This window comes from Lissotriton helveticus, chromosome 2_1 (genome assembly GCF_964261635.1).
Source record: "Lissotriton helveticus chromosome 2_1, aLisHel1.1, whole genome shotgun sequence".
In the NCBI taxonomy this organism is placed as follows: domain Eukaryota; kingdom Metazoa; phylum Chordata; class Amphibia; order Caudata; family Salamandridae; genus Lissotriton; species Lissotriton helveticus.
In genome coordinates, this window is record NC_136059.1 from 66,118,945 (window position 1) to 66,134,589 (window position 15,645).

Sequence of the window (15,645 nt, forward strand, 5' to 3'; positions counted from 1 at the left end):
GGTTTTAACATTGTGTTTGAAAATTCCACTTTTAGAAAGTAGGTATTTTCTTGTCTAACTATCCAAGCCTGCCTCTGCTAGGTTGTGTATTCCTTGTCTGGAGTTTGAGTGACAGGGGCGGAGGGATTCCAGGAGACAGGGTGAGTCAGCACATGGCTGAATAGAGAGCTCTGCATGCAGATGGAAGGGAGGAGTTGCACCTGGGACCTGAATAGGGCTGTGCCTTCCCTCCATAATGCTGGTTCTACCTCCTGTGGTGCATCGGATGTCCCTGCCCTGCTCTGTGAAAGGAAAGAAGGAGCCATGTAAACAGAGTGCTCCAGAACTGACCAGAACTGGTTTGGACTAGGTAAAGGCCTCCCTGCCTTCAGAGAACAAAGAGAAACGGAGTATAACAGAGGGAACCCAGATCCCAGAACTTTAGATCACTTTTGAGAAACAAGAAGAAACCTTTGCTGAGAAAAGGAAACAGAGAGACTGAGGAGAGACTATCCCTAAGCAGAAGTGCTGCTTGAGGGATTGTCCTGCAGTGGTTGCGTGACTGCCAAAGAAAGGAGAGAGGAACTTTGTGTGTACTTTCATCAACTTGTGAAGGATCTCCAAGGGCATGAGATAGAGCTTGCCTCCTGCTGAAGTCTAAGACAACAGACTACACCCATCAGCTCCCCACTAGATCTTTGAAGTGCCTGCAGTTGTGCTGAGCTTTCTGAGGAACTGCATATCGCAAGGAGCTGGAAGCGTGACTCGCGAAGAAGCGTGTTGCCGCCGCAGCCGTCGCATCGCCGGAGAAGAGGATCGACATTGCATCAGATGCCGCCGGATCAACGGAGAAGCGGGTCGCCACCGCTGCAGCTGTCGCATCATCGCCGAAGCGCCTCACCGGTGAAGAGGATCGACGTCGCACCAGACGCTGCTGCATCACCGGGATGCGTGACGCAGGGCCTGTCGCGGGTCAGAAGAATCGTTGAGTCACCGCATGGCTGCTGGGCATGCATGCATCGTGTCGCATCCAAGAGAAGGCGCCATTTTTGTTTCATTGCACCGGATCTTCATCGCATCACTGCATTGCAGGTCGCATCGCCACGGAAGTGCAGTAAGAAACCGACACATCACCTCCCCTCGCAGAGAAGAACCGACGCATCCCCTATGCATCAGTAGGGACCCGACGCATCAACATTCTTGCGTGTAAGGAACCGCTGCATCACCTTCCCTGCAACACTTTCGTTGATTAGCGTTAAGCATCCTAAGGTACATTGAACTCAAAATGTTACATTTTACATCTTACGAGAAATGAGCTAACTCTACCATTTTTAAGGTACAGTATTGTGGATTTTTGTCGTTTGTGGTCTTGTGTTAAGCCTATATAAAAATACTTAGTTTTATACTACAACTTGTGTGGTGTTTATCTGTAGTGTTGTCACTGGCTTACTGTATGTGTTCACAAATGCTTTACACACTGCCTCTGAGATAAGCCTGTCTGCTCGTGCTAAGCTACCAAGGGGATGAGCAGGGGTTATTTAGGAGTGTACCCCCTTACCCTGACTGAACGTCAGGGTAAGTCTCTATCAGAAACAGGAATGCAGTTTTTAGTCGTACACCACAGTAGACTGTGGATACGATGATTCAGTGTCCTTTCATGTCCTGTAGCTGTGCGATTCTATGAATCACAAAATGCTGAAGTATTCTTAGTTTAGGTGATGAATTATGTGCACAAGTCAAAGGAAAGCAAAACTATTGCATAGGTAACGCTGCAACTGCACTCAACTGTACACATGCAGTGGCATAAAAAGGAAGTGAGAAAAGCAGATATTAGATACATTTATATACAGATATTTCAAGTATATAGATACATGTCAATATATATTTGAATATACAGTGTACAAGGAGAGCATAACTCATGCTCATACATTATTTTACATACAACTCATACAGCCTTTTTTATGTGTATAATATATATATAGACACACAATCACAGTGTTAGATTAAGTAGAGTCACCAGTGATTACCTCACTTTGAAGTGGGCAGACATCATTTGCCTGGAGACCTATGTCAGCTGTGGTTGGTGAGCGATTTACGGCAAATATATATTTGAATCCCAGAAATATTTTATGCTCAAAAATATATATTTGGACATTCGCTAACTCTTGAAAATGACCTGTGGTGAGCAGCAGAGCATGTCCTAATAGCACTCCGTTTTGAAGAGTTATATGTACTGTCCTTAGACATCTGGTACACTCTGCTGTAAACTAAAATAGACACCACCGAGGTCCAGGCTAACAGATGTAAAACTTCACTCTTAGAAGAGATTCTATAGGGAATCTGGTCATAAATAGCATGTCACACATCCGACATCGGTCTCCAGGCAAATTAAGTCTGCCCTCTTCAGAGTGTGAACATCACTGGTGACTCTACTTAGTACTCGTCTTAATCTTATACTGTGGTTATTCTCTATGCCAACCACAGGCCTATCAAGAATTTAACTGTCCTTGAATATCTTTGCATTAAATGTGTGGCGCAACCTTGCACTGTGAAGCTCTGCTCTGAATAACCTACACTCTGTCTTTATGCTTCTGCCAATGAGGCCTTAGGAAATAGACCCAATAGGATGAAGCCCTCACCAGAACTAGACCCAATACTCTAGGTGAGGCAAGCAGACAATACTTCAGTAATGTTAGGTTATCCCACAGATCTGACACAACACTGCAGAACATTGTACTCGCCTCAGCTGAATCGCAGTGAAAGACAAAATTGCACATCCCAAGTAACTTGGGGTGAGCAACCATGTCTTAATTTCCATCAGGAAAAGTGTAGACATCATTGTGTAAGGCGCCTCATTTACAGGGTTAGTCCAGTGTCTTTGGGTGAGAGGGATCTTCTCAACAACTTCTTACTAGATTGAAGGGGATTTGATATCAACAGTGAGAGTGGCTTCAAAGGCTCAATCCTAGTTGATACCGTTCAGAAAGACCTTTTACTCTTTTGCATATGATCTTTGCTATGTCGACAATAAAGCATAGGAAATGAAGCAGCAAAGCACATCTATATGGCACTACACTGATCATCTCTTCTCAAAGGTTTTTTTGCCTGCACCCTTTACCTGCGGTCACTAAGCAGGTTAAAGTAGTGTGCTAAACTAGGACAATCTTGTTAACTTGTGTAGGGCAGTTTGTTAAAGGCTTTGCTGGGATGATCACATATCACATCTTCCTTAATCTATTCCCAGAGTCACACGAAGACATGGTTTATAGATCTTTGGTATGATCTTTCCTTGATGCACTCATGTGAATGCAGGTGTTGCAACTATTTCATAGTTACACATGCTTGTAGTTGTCTGTCACAGCTGGTACTTTCACCTTTGTTACCTACCAAGACAGTAATGCCTCATGCTCATGATTCCAGGGAAGTTGATCTAATTGTTTTAACCAGTTACTGCATGGCATCAATATATGCTTTCAGACACCCTTCTGAGAACCATATGGAAAAATTGGCAGTAAGGAATTGTGCCTTTATCAAACCTACAATCAGTGTTAATGCTTCTATCTCTAAACACACCTCACCCATGTCCAATGATTTTCATGTATAGATTAACTTGCGGTTTAACACAAATTAGTTGTTCATTAGGCGTCTCATGATAAATGTATGCTTCTCTCAAAGAGCCTCACAAGGTCACAAGAAGAGTTCACAGATGAGCTTTAACTGACTCAATGGCGGTTAGTAAGAGGTAAAGTGCTCTGAGAAGTGCTATCTTGCAGAGGATGGTGAAAGTCAAAACAGAAAAAGTAGAGGAAAACAGGTATAAGCATCTTCTAGATACTGGAAGACATTAGGACTAAAATATATATCTAGGATGTTATTAACATCTTGAATTTAGATTTTAGAGAATTTTGCGGTTGCACAGTATTTTTCTGTTTGGAATCTCAATGTGCAAAGCAGGAAAGGAAGAACTTCTTCCCAGCCAATTCGCAAAGCTCTGATGTACAACGCAGTTTTTAAATGCTGCCTCTCAAGAGTTTGTGGGGCTTTATGTGATTATCTGAGCCTTCGGAGGATGCTGTACTTTTGCTGCTGATTTTATCTCACAGTCATAGCACCGATAGAAGCTCCGGCTAGAGTACAGTCCCTGCAATATAATGAGGCTTTTCGTCATCTTAAAGGTGCTCCCACAGTCATTACAAACATAGTTTTTATCTCTCATGTGTATCTTCTGGTGCTTCATAAGCGAGTAGTTGTACCTAAAGTTCTTCCCGCATTCGTAGCAGGGGAAGGGCCTCTCCCCAGTATGGATACGGTGATGCTTAATCATGGACGAGTTTTCACTGAAGCCCTTGCCACACACAGAGCAGGAAAATGGCTTCTCACCAGTGTGTATTCTCCAGTGTGTCAGCAGTTGGGAACTCCGGCTGAATCGCTTATTACACTGTGTGCAGGAGTATGGTTTCTCACCAGTGTGGACACGCTGGTGTTTTGCAAGGGAGGAGTTGTTGGTGAACCCTTTGCCACAGTCACTGCATATGTACGGTTTCTCTCCTGTGTGGATTCTCTTGTGTTTCACCAGAGATGAGCCATCTGCAAAACACCTCCCACATTCATGACAAGAATAGGGCTTCTCCCCAGTGTGGATACGCACATGCTTCAAAAGGGAAGAGTTGTTGTTGAACAGTTTTCCACAATACTTGCATGAAATGTTTTTCACTCCAGAGTGTATCTTCTGGTGTGTAATAAGGGTGGAGCTTACGCTGAAGCTTTTCCCACACTCTTCGCATTTATAGGGCTTCTCCCCTGTATGGATTCTTTGATGGGTCAGAAGGGTGGAGGTGACGCTGAAACACTTACCGCAGTCAGTGCAGGTGTATGGTTTGTGACCTGAGTGGGTTCTCCGGTGCTTTACGAGTGAGGACTTGTTGCTGAAACCTTTGTCACATTTTTCACATACATAGGTTTTCAACCCCGAGTGGATCCTCAAGTGTTTTACTAGCGAGGAACTTTCGCTGAAGCATTTACCGCAGAGATGGCATGTGTATGGTTTTTCGCCCGTGTGGACCCGCTCGTGTTTTTGCATTGCAGACTTATTACTGAACCCTTTCCCACATTCATTACAAACAAATGCTTTCTCTCCGGTGTGAATTTTTTGATGATTTATGAGAGTGGAGCTCACACTAAAACTTTTCCCACAGTCATTGCATGTATAGGGCTTCTCTCCAGTGTGGATTCTCTGATGCGTTATAAGAGTAGAGCTGACGCTAAAACACTTCTCACAGTGGTTACATGCATAGGGTTTCTCGCCGGTGTGGATCCTGCTGTGTTTAAGAAGGGAGGAATTGTAACTAAAACTTTTTTCACACTCGTTACATGCATACGGCCTCTCACCTGTATGGATTCTATTATGTTTCACAAGAGCAGAGTTGAACCTGAAACATCGTCCACATTCACCACATTTATAAGGTTTTTCGACTGTTACAGGGGGTTGAACAGGTCGCAGAGTATTAATTCTAGGTTCAGTTTGATCTACAGTTGAAGTGAAACATTTATCGTAATCTTCATTAGTACTATTTCTCAAGGGGGGAGGATGATGTAAAAGCTCACAGTGTTCTTTACAACTTTCCCATCCTTCTATGAAGGGGTAATGCTCCTCTTCCATGTTATTATCATGCTGTATGAAGGAACTGTAACCTTCCCAGCTTTCAGTACACGTGTATGGGCCTTCCTCCATTGAATCTTCCTTCTGTGTTATGGAGTTGGAAGTACCTGGTTGACACTGAGAGGACAGATCCAATATAAAGCGTCCAGAACCACTCTCACAATCAGATGTCTGATCTACTATAGGGCTGCTGACATATCTTTCAACATTGGAAGACTGGTCTGGTGCAGCGCTGCTAGCACTTTTTTCATGGTCAAAAGTCTGGTCTTGTATGAAGTTGCTGCCACCCCTTTCACAGTCAGCGAACTGGTTCAGTGTGAGGTGGCTGCCACCCATTTCTGAATCACAGGATTCTTTCAATAATTGATACCTGGAAACTTTCCCACAGTTCGAAAACTCGTCTAATGCAGAGTTGTCTGCACCACGTTCATAGTCCAAAGATTGATATATAAAGGATTTATTACCAGCAATTTCACTGTCGGATAAGTGATCTGGTTCAGAGTTGGTTCTTGTACCACAGTCAGAGGACTGATGCAGTGAGGAGCCGACTGTACTTCCAAGGTCAGAATACTGATCTGGCATGAAATTTCTGGCATATCTCTTATGGTCGTAGGACAGATCTAGTACTAAGTTGCTAGAGTTTGAGCATTCATCCACCATATCTTTGGAGTTTGCAGTTTCAAAGAAAAGAGATGGGTCCATTGTGGAACTTTCGGTATTTCCCTTACACTGGATAATGACTTTGCTGTCACCCGATTTGCAAGCAGAGGATAGGTTTCATGCTCCTCTTTCACAGTTTGCAGAGAAATCTTTGGATACGTGCATTTGCTCCATAAATGCACAGGTCTGCCTTCTTAAGGCACTGTAAATACGTGAATAATGGAGGTGCTCCTCATTTTCCAAGGTGATCAAAATGTGGTCAGATATTAGTGGATCCTGCCACCATTCCTTCTTCTCCATGGTCAAACTCTATATGAAGAAAAAAAAGGAAATTATTACATGAAAAATATAAAATACAAAGTGATATGAAACAAGCTGGACAAAACAGTGAACATTAATGTTAAAATATTTTTAATGACACTAATGAGTCCACCAGACAAGACAGAGATATATCTAGAGTAATGCCAAGTGGTATCCATCAGCTTAAATATCCCTATCTGTTTATGAATAAGGAAAGAGTTGTGAGAAAAGGTGCTGGGTGTGTGAGAAATCTAGAGATCTGAATCATTTTACTGTTGCAAAGAATACAGAAAGTCTTGAGCTTTTGGGAAGGGAATGTCCCCTGTATGGTGTGCAGCCATCTAATTTCCTCTCCGCCCTCAGACCGGTAATCAAGGATTCTTAGCGCCATGATGCTCCTTCCGGAGCGACCGCCGCGCTTTACAAATACCCCTACAAATACAAATACAAATACAAAATGTTCCCCAGTCCAGAGTGCGTGACTATCTGTAATCCAGATTTTTGTCCTCTAGCCGCACACTAATCTACTCGTTGTGCAGAGGCCTATGCCTTTATTATAATTGTAAAGTACAACACCTATCACCTCTGGGATGTCACTGTTTGAACTGCGGTATCTAGTTGGCAGAGGCTTGCACCCTGTCCAAGTAGGGACCACCACTGTAGTAAATCAGATACACACCCTAAATTAACCTGTGTTCACCTTCCGGTAGCTTGGCACAGAGATGTCAGGCTTAACTTAAGAGGCAATGTGTATTGTGTAACACATAAAACCAGTAACTCAATGAAAACACAAAAAGACTCCACACAGGTTTGGAAATATTTATCGGAGTAAAACAAGACCAAAACAACAACCATTACGTAGAACTCATGCTATGCATTTTTAAAGATCAAATGTGGAAATAGTGCTCAGTAGTTATTAGTGGTCAAAAGATTACTTGCGATGACGAAGGACCGGTGCAAATCCTAAGTTCAAGCAGGACATCATGGTGCACTGGCCGGATAGAGGGACCAAACTGGGACCGCTGAACACAGTAACTTGGATTATGCAGTGCAGTCTGCGCCGAGCAGCTTTGCTTGGCTTCACGTCGTCGGTTCCAAGAAACTGTGCAGGGAGGCTTTGCAAGGATTCGCATCGTATGGTATCAGTTCCGTGAGGTCGTCAGCAGAGGGGCGAGGCTTGACAAGGCCTTGCATCATCAGTTTCAAGAGGCTGTGCAGCGGGGCTTTGCGTCATCCGGCATCTCGGGGAGCTCAACAATGCGGCAAGGCTCTGCGGGACTTTGCGTTGCTACATGTCCGTTTTGAATAAATCAGCTGCAGAACCCAATTCTGAGGCCCAGGACCAGGGGGGCACCTCAGGCAAGGGTAAGACTCACAGATGGCAGAGTCCAACAGCACTAGCAGGATTGAAGTAAGTCTTCTGTGTCCCTGAGACTTCATAAAAGAACAGAAGGCAAGTCAGCAAGCCCTTGGAGTCACTCTGGGTTCAAGCAAAATGGTTCCAGTCCTTGTTCTCAGTAGGTAGAGATCTGCAGGGCAGCTCAACAAAGAGGAGAAACAGCTCCTAAGAACAGTTACTCACAGCAAGGTGACAATCCTTTCACCACAGTGGTCTTTAATTCAACAGAGTTCTTCCCAGGTCGACTAGTGTACTGATTTGGTAGGATCAGAGCCCTGGTACTTATGCTCAAAGGTGCCTTTGATGTAGGGGTGACTCCAAACAATTCATCTGATGTGCACAAGTAATCCTATCAGCCCAGTCCTGTATGCCAGGGGTGGAGAGCCCCCGTGTGCGAGGACAGTAAACAGCCGATTCAGATGAGTGAGCCACCGCTTTCCCTTCCTACCCAGGTATGCCGATGAATGTAGATGAATCAAGTCACAGCCAGCCCATGTTGTGGCTATCTTGTGGCCTTCTAAAAGGAATGCACAAAGTGTAACTGTCTCCCAGCACAGATGTGAATTGGAGACAGGCTGCAGGCACACACAGCAAAGTTAAGGGCAGAGTAATATCAACTTTCTAAAAGCAGCATTTCTAAAATGGTAATGCCAAATCCAACTTGACCATTAAAGAGGATTTCTCGTCAACATTCCAAAGATATTAAACATGTTAAACATGAAGTAGCTACTCCTTTCCAATCAGGAATTACATCTTTAAAGGTATTTGAAGGAATCCCAATGCTAGCCTATGGAAGGAGGAGGACTCACAACAGTGAAAAACTAATTACCGGTTTGTCAATGCCAGGACATACAGGACTCAACAGCACATGCCCTGCCTTTTATTTACACAGCACCCTGCCCTTAGGATCACTTAGGGCCTACCTTAGGAGTTACGTGTGTGATAAAAGGGATGTTTATGGCATGACAAGTGGTTTTAAATGTCAAGCTGAGGTGGCAGTACACTGCAAACAGAGGCCCTGCAATGCCAGGTTTAAAAGGCTACTTGTGTGGGTGGCACAACCAGTGCTAGTAGCATTCAATTTACAGTCTCTGGGTATATGGTACACTACCTTACAAGGGACTTAAAAGAAAATTAAAACTATGAATCGGGTATACACAAAATACACATGCTTAGGGAAGGAGCACATGCACTTTAGTACTGATTAGCAGTGGTAAAGAGCTCAGTCACAAAGCAGGCAAAACATTTGGTGTAACCCTGCAAAAAAGGCCATTTCCAACATGCACTATAAACGATCTTTCACCTGTACCTTTGAATTTAACTTTATGTAAAAGCAAAAGACACTGGCATTCACATAAGTTTTCTTGCTGTATAAGAGAGCTCGATTTCACTCTCAAAATAAATGGCGCTCATGCTGTTTAAGGCCTTTAATATGCAGCAGTCTAGTCCTAATTTAATGTGGTTCTGGACTGGACATGCGTAGTCTGAGTAACATGATCTCTTCACCCCAGGCCATCAAAAAACTGATTGAAGGTATACTGAACAGAGCCCAAGCGCTATATTTGAACAGAATGGAGATCTACATTAATATATCTATGAATTAACTGCAACCTCCTAGCAGGCAGGCAGACAAATATAACTGTTGGACTGGGCTCTTTCTACAGCATCATCCTCAAAAGTTTGGCTTTCACTCCTACTTTTGCTGAATTCGTTTTTTGCAGCCTGAGGTCTCTATGCACTCACTGATAACCAGTTCTAACGTGCTTATTCTCTCTCCCCTAAATATAGTAAAATTGGCTTATTTCCCATTGGCATATTTAATTTAAACATACGTCCCTAGTAAAGTGGTTTTATATGTGCCCAGGGCCTGTAAATTAAATGTTACTAGTAGGCCCTACAGCACAGATTGTGGTACCCAGCATGTCTCAGGTCTGTCATCATAGTCTTTGTGTGCAATTTTAAACTGCTATTTCAACCTGGCATGGTATGGTGCCAGGGAAGGCAGGAAACCAGTAGACTTCAAAGGGAAACCTCTAGAAGCTTTTCGCTCGTCTAAGGAAAAAACAGGCATAAATATTGGACCTCAGACACCAGGTCTTCAGTACATTTCTGGGTCTGTTGAGGCACTGACACAAAGAAGGACTGCTGTGCTGCTGAAAGGACTGAAACTCTGCTGGATTGCTGCCCTGCTGGACTAGTGCCTTGCTGGACTGTGGCCCTCCTGCCAGAAGAAAAGAGATTTGGACCTCCACTTGAACTCAGGAACCCACTGGGACTCCAAATGCTAGTGTGCACACCTCCTGTTGTGGTCCAGCTGGATCAAGCTACTGACTGGCCTTGGTGTGGCCTCAGGTAGGCTGAATTGAAGTTTTTGGGTTCTTCGGTATAGCAAACAGGACCATTAGCACCAAAACCTTGTCACTCGTACAGCCCGCCAACGAAACGTTCCGTCAGCCTGATCCTTTAAGCCACAGTATCAGCTGCTAGAGGAGAGTGCCATCACAAACCGCCGGCCTGACCGTTCACTACACAACAGAATATTCGTGCTACAGCGACGCCCATCAGCGAAGACAGACCGGATCTTCACACTACATCGACGACCATTCCTGCCTTTCGCGGCTTCATCCCTTGCGTCGCTTTTCAGAGGGACTAACCTGGTCTCTGTATCCGAAACACGCTCCATCACGGTCGGCCTAAACTTGTGATTTTCCCCCCGTTTTGAACGACTGCAAGTGGCATTTTGGGCTTTTTGGCCGTATTTTCACTTCAAATCTTTAAAATAGCATATCCCCGGGGTTCTACCGATTGGATTTTTGTCATTCTGGTGTGAAATTATTTATTAAAATTAGCTCTATTCTTCTAAATTGGTATGCAAGCCTTCTTGTGTTTTCACTAGATATTGTTTGAAGTGATGTATAAATAATTTACACATTGCCTCCAAGTTAAGTCTGACTGCTATGTGCCAAGCTACTAGTGGATTTAACACCGATTAATCTGGGGTTTGCCTGTGATTGGGCAATGTGAAGTTTGCTTCACTATATAAATCAAATCGGCCGGTCCTCTTCTGCCCCCACTGTTGTTTGTTTTTGTGTGCACTTTGAAAGCAGTACGCAAGGAAGGTGGTGGAAGAGGCAAGCGTGGGCTCAGCTGAGCCTATAACACTATTTTATTGGTTTTATTAATAAAGCAATCAGGCCCTTGTATGGATCTGTCGATGCTAAGGTGGCTACTTGGCACATAGGCCGCTGCAGTCAGGTGGTTGGTGATCGCACCATTCACCAGCGCGGATTTGTGGCTATGAGGGCTGAGACTTATCTAACTACCGCAGCAGCAGACACGGCCCTGTTGTGAAGGTGACGCCAGGCTCTATCTGGGGCCTCTTATGAAAAAAGGGCGTTGTGTGGCTTGGAAGGGCATCACTGGCTGTCTTCTATGCCTGCACGCTTTGCTCTGAGGTCCTGTACAGGAGGCTCCCAGACGGATGCTGCCAGGTGCTTCGTACACATGGGATTGGCTGAGGCAGTTAAACATGGGCCTATGCACATATGGCCTGATTAACATGCACGAGTGGTTCCGCCTTGTTGCCAACAGTGCCAAATACCCATTGCCACCCGGCTCTTTTTGATGCCTGCCCATGTCCTTGTGACTCCCAGTGCCCATCTTTTGCTGGGCTACTCCAGGGAGAGTTGTGTGGCCTTGGAAGCGGCTATTTACCCACTTCTCAGGGGACTGAGATGAAACTGGTGCTTTCTCTGACCTCTAACAAAGGTTTACTAATCTGCAGTCCTTGGCCTTGAGGTCGTTGACAAGGCCCTGAGGTCACAGTCAGGCTAACATTTAAAAGGCAATAGCTAAACTGATGAAATGTCCAAGAATGACCTAAAAATCAGTCATCTTCCCAAATCAACAGAATATTTTATTAGGATGTTCTAAAACTTTATTTTGACCCTGTACGGTTCCTAAGAGACCCATGTTTCCAACTTTGATAGGTATAAAACTAAGTTGTGCCCAGTACTCGTTTTGTCACTCGTGTATTGGTTCTATTGGGTCTTCTTTTTGTATGTGCAGACTCATAATATGCGAGTCATTAAATAATTTTTTTTTTAAAAAAAAGAAAGTTAAGGAAACCTTTGCACCTCCCTTAAACCAAAAAAAAACAGCCTGTCAAAAGAAATGTTTGTGCTACTTGAATGCTTGTCTGTTGGAGAGGACGTAATTACACCGAGACCTGCTTACCGTCACTAGTGGTTAGTGATAGACATCTAGAACATTACATGAGCTAGTTGGATGAGAGTTAACACATGTGTTGCCTCTCATCCAACTAGCACTTGTAATTATTAATTCGTCTACGAGCAGCAGACCATTTGAGGTGGGCAATATCCATTTATTAACATAGTGACTAGTCCTGGTGGTGCATTCTCCTAAGACCCAGCTGTGCAATTACATCTAGAACATTGTTGACCTTGAATAATCAAACTATTGCAACACCACAGTACTGCGAAAAGAACAAGACATTGATTCGTGGTTGACATACCGTCCAATTAACAGTCATTGTATAAGGTTATCTTCTTAATAATAAAAGTATCGATGATCGTTAGGGGTAATTTTTAGGATAGTGCTACTATCTTACTAATTTAATTCTGTTGAATGTTCATTGGTCACCTGCCTGCTAGCATTACATCAAAAGTACATTCATGAAAAAGCAAGAAGGTCCTAAAAGGCACAGTTAGCGCGTAGTGTATACAAACTACTGATAAATAAGCAGATGCTTTTATTGGTTCAGTCTGTAGCCAAAATGTATGCTGCAGCTTTGCACTAGCTAGTATTGGTAAAGTGCAAAGATAGGCTAAATGTAGTTGTTTGCGCAGTCTAAAAAAAGTCAGAATTCAGTCTGCATGATAGTGATGACTTCAGTAACATTTTTATGTAAGGGAAGCTTGGCAAATACATCAATAGTAAGAAGAAATGGGTTTTTATGAACAATACTATTGGGTAGATCCATAATTTAATTGGGAAGAAACCCAGTGGTAATTAGAAGACTGATCTGCTTGTATATAATTAGACACAAAACTTGTTAGCTAAAGACTGTATGTGCCACCTTTAAAGTGTATACACTTTATTGTAGTCTTAAGGAAAAAACAGGATGATGGAAAAAAAATATCTTTTTTAAACTGTTTGTTTTGATATGTTATCCTTCCTGCTGTTGCAGAAGGATGTGAGCCAGAGTCGGCAGCTTTGGGCTGAGCAAGTGAGTAATGACTTCTACTGCAGCCCTCTGAGATCGGCAGGCAATGCATCGGTGTGTCTGAGTAATGACTCCCACGGAAGCCCTCTGCGGCGAGTCTGTGAGTAATGACTCCTGCAGTAGCCCTCTGAGATCAGCATGCCATGCAGCGGTGAGTCTATGAGTAATGACCAACTGCATCCCTCTGCGATTGGCAGGCGATGCAGCAGTGGGTCTGTGAGTAATGACTCCCAAGGTAGCCCTCTGCTGTGAGTCTGTGAGTAATGACTCCTGCAGTAGCCCTCTGAGATCCGCAGGCCATGCAGCGGTGAGTCTGTGAGTAATGACTCTGGTAGTAGCCCTCTGCGGCAAGTCTGTGAGTAGTGACTCCTGTGGTAACCCTCTGATATCAGCAGGCTATGCAGCGGCGAGTCTGTGAGTAGTGACTCCTGTAGCAGTCCTCCGCGATCAGCAGGCCATCCCTCTATAGCTTGCCCGCAAGGCGTGCAGAGGCCTCCTAGGGCCTTTGCCCTACAGCCATTCTGTTTGACAGATACAGAGGCTCTTTCTTCCTGCCTCTCTACAGTTTACTGGTGGAAGTGGCTCAGTCCTCCTACCGTTTTAGTGTGTGCCCATGTGGGAAAGTCTTCGCTGCAGCTAATCTCAAGTGTGCTTTCTGATATTCTTCTAGTACCAAGCCCTCCATAGAGCCATACAATTATCCGTCTCCCACAAATCTATCCAGTGCACCAGCTGCGGGGGAGCTCCTATATGACACACATTCTGGGGTGCCTTGCTCTCCTGTCGCTCATGTTGCATTTATTTTTGGAAGGCACAGGGAGATTAGAATCAGAGGATGCTGAGCGTCTCTGCCGAGGCTCTAACCCGGTTCCCCAGCTTCGAGGGTGATGTCCAAGCCGTTAAGCCCCATCCTCTCCCCTCTTTCTTTCTCACACAATAATTCTCCTCCTCTGTCTAAAGTTCAATAACCATTTCCTACACAAACTACCTATTCCTCTTTTATTCTCTGGGGCGCTCACCACTATCTATTCACCATGTCACATAATTCCACTACACAACATACAATTCAACACCACACAATTCTACAACTCACATTTCCAATACAACCCACATAATTCCACTCCACACTACATACATCCTCTACACTACACTCCAAAACAAAACCCATAGGTAAGAAACATTAATTTACTGTGCCAATAGGTCTATATTCGGCACAAATGCAAGAACTATTGCATTGCAAATGCTTGTTTTATTGGGGTTTTATAGATACTAGTAAATTGTCAGGGAGGGACTTATCACAATATTTTATTTGCAAGAACATCCAGGGTCACCAAAGCTGTTCACTTTTCCTACACTCCATTATTTTCTCTACATCAAAGTGCATTCCCATTATCTGTGTGGGAGCTAGAAACAATATATCATACCAAAATGGGTGTGGGACCAACGGCTGAGCTTATTGGTTCTTATAGGTCCCAGTATAATAATAATAATAATGATAATAATAATAATCCACATTTGTAAAGCGCAAACCATCACCCGTTAGGGTCTCTAGGCGCTGGGGGCCGTCGGGAAGATTAAGCAAGCTATTGCCCAGAGTCACATGGTGCTGGGCTAATCTGCTGCCAGCCCCGGGGATCGAACCGTGATCCCCAGATTCCAGAGTCAGTCACCCTGGCCGCAGCGCCGCGCCGCAGCGCCACACCTCTCCCTCCCAGTATAAAAGCACCTTGCTAACTAAGAACTATGGGCCTAGGTCCAACTCATCTTTTCTAGCCTCAGCGTGTGCTCAGGCATACTGGAGGGTTGAGTCCTCCTGTTGAGCCAATCGAAAGTCACAGGCTCCCTGCAAAATGTAATGGGTTAACAAGCAGGCCTTGAAAAACCAAACATTTTTTACCAGACCTGGAGGTCTAGCGACTTAAATTCACTCAACCCAACTAATGCTCCTGATCCATAAATTGGTTTCAAATCATGTGATCCAGGGCATATATTTTTATTCACTGAGCCGCTAATGTATTTATCATATATGAGAGCATCTTCAAATATGTGCGTTCAGAATACCTAGTGTATAAAAAAAACCTTGTTTGATTTAATAGACTAAACTTTTTCTCTATAGAATACAAATCTACCCCCGACTTGACTCCTAGTTCAGTAACAGCATTGTCATCAGGGTGCGGGCCCAGAATGTTTCTCAAATCATGTTTTGAAACAATCACTTTTACTAAATATATAGCTAAAGCATTAAGTGGTAGCACACATTCATTTGCAATCAGCAGATTTTCCAGTGAAATTGTCACAAAATTACCCACTGACATGCGGTTTTACTGATAAAACTATATAGTGTACAAACAATATTTGGAAATAAAGTTTCTGCACAAATTTTTCACTTGCATCATATCACAA

General features: G+C 43.8%; 1 protein-coding gene across 1 annotated transcript in view; it reads right to left on the reverse strand.

Annotated features, from left to right (window-relative positions):
• Nucleotides 1-15,645, reverse strand: part of LOC144817710 (uncharacterized) — a 49,601-nt gene that overhangs the window by 26,028 nt on the left and 7,928 nt on the right. Inside the window, exon 2 of the mRNA XM_078674472.1 lies at nucleotides 4,108-6,607. Coding sequence (XP_078530598.1) covers nucleotides 4,108-6,340 — 2,233 coding nt within the window. The 5' untranslated portion in view covers nucleotides 6,341-6,607. The remainder of the gene's footprint in view (nucleotides 1-4,107; nucleotides 6,608-15,645) is intronic.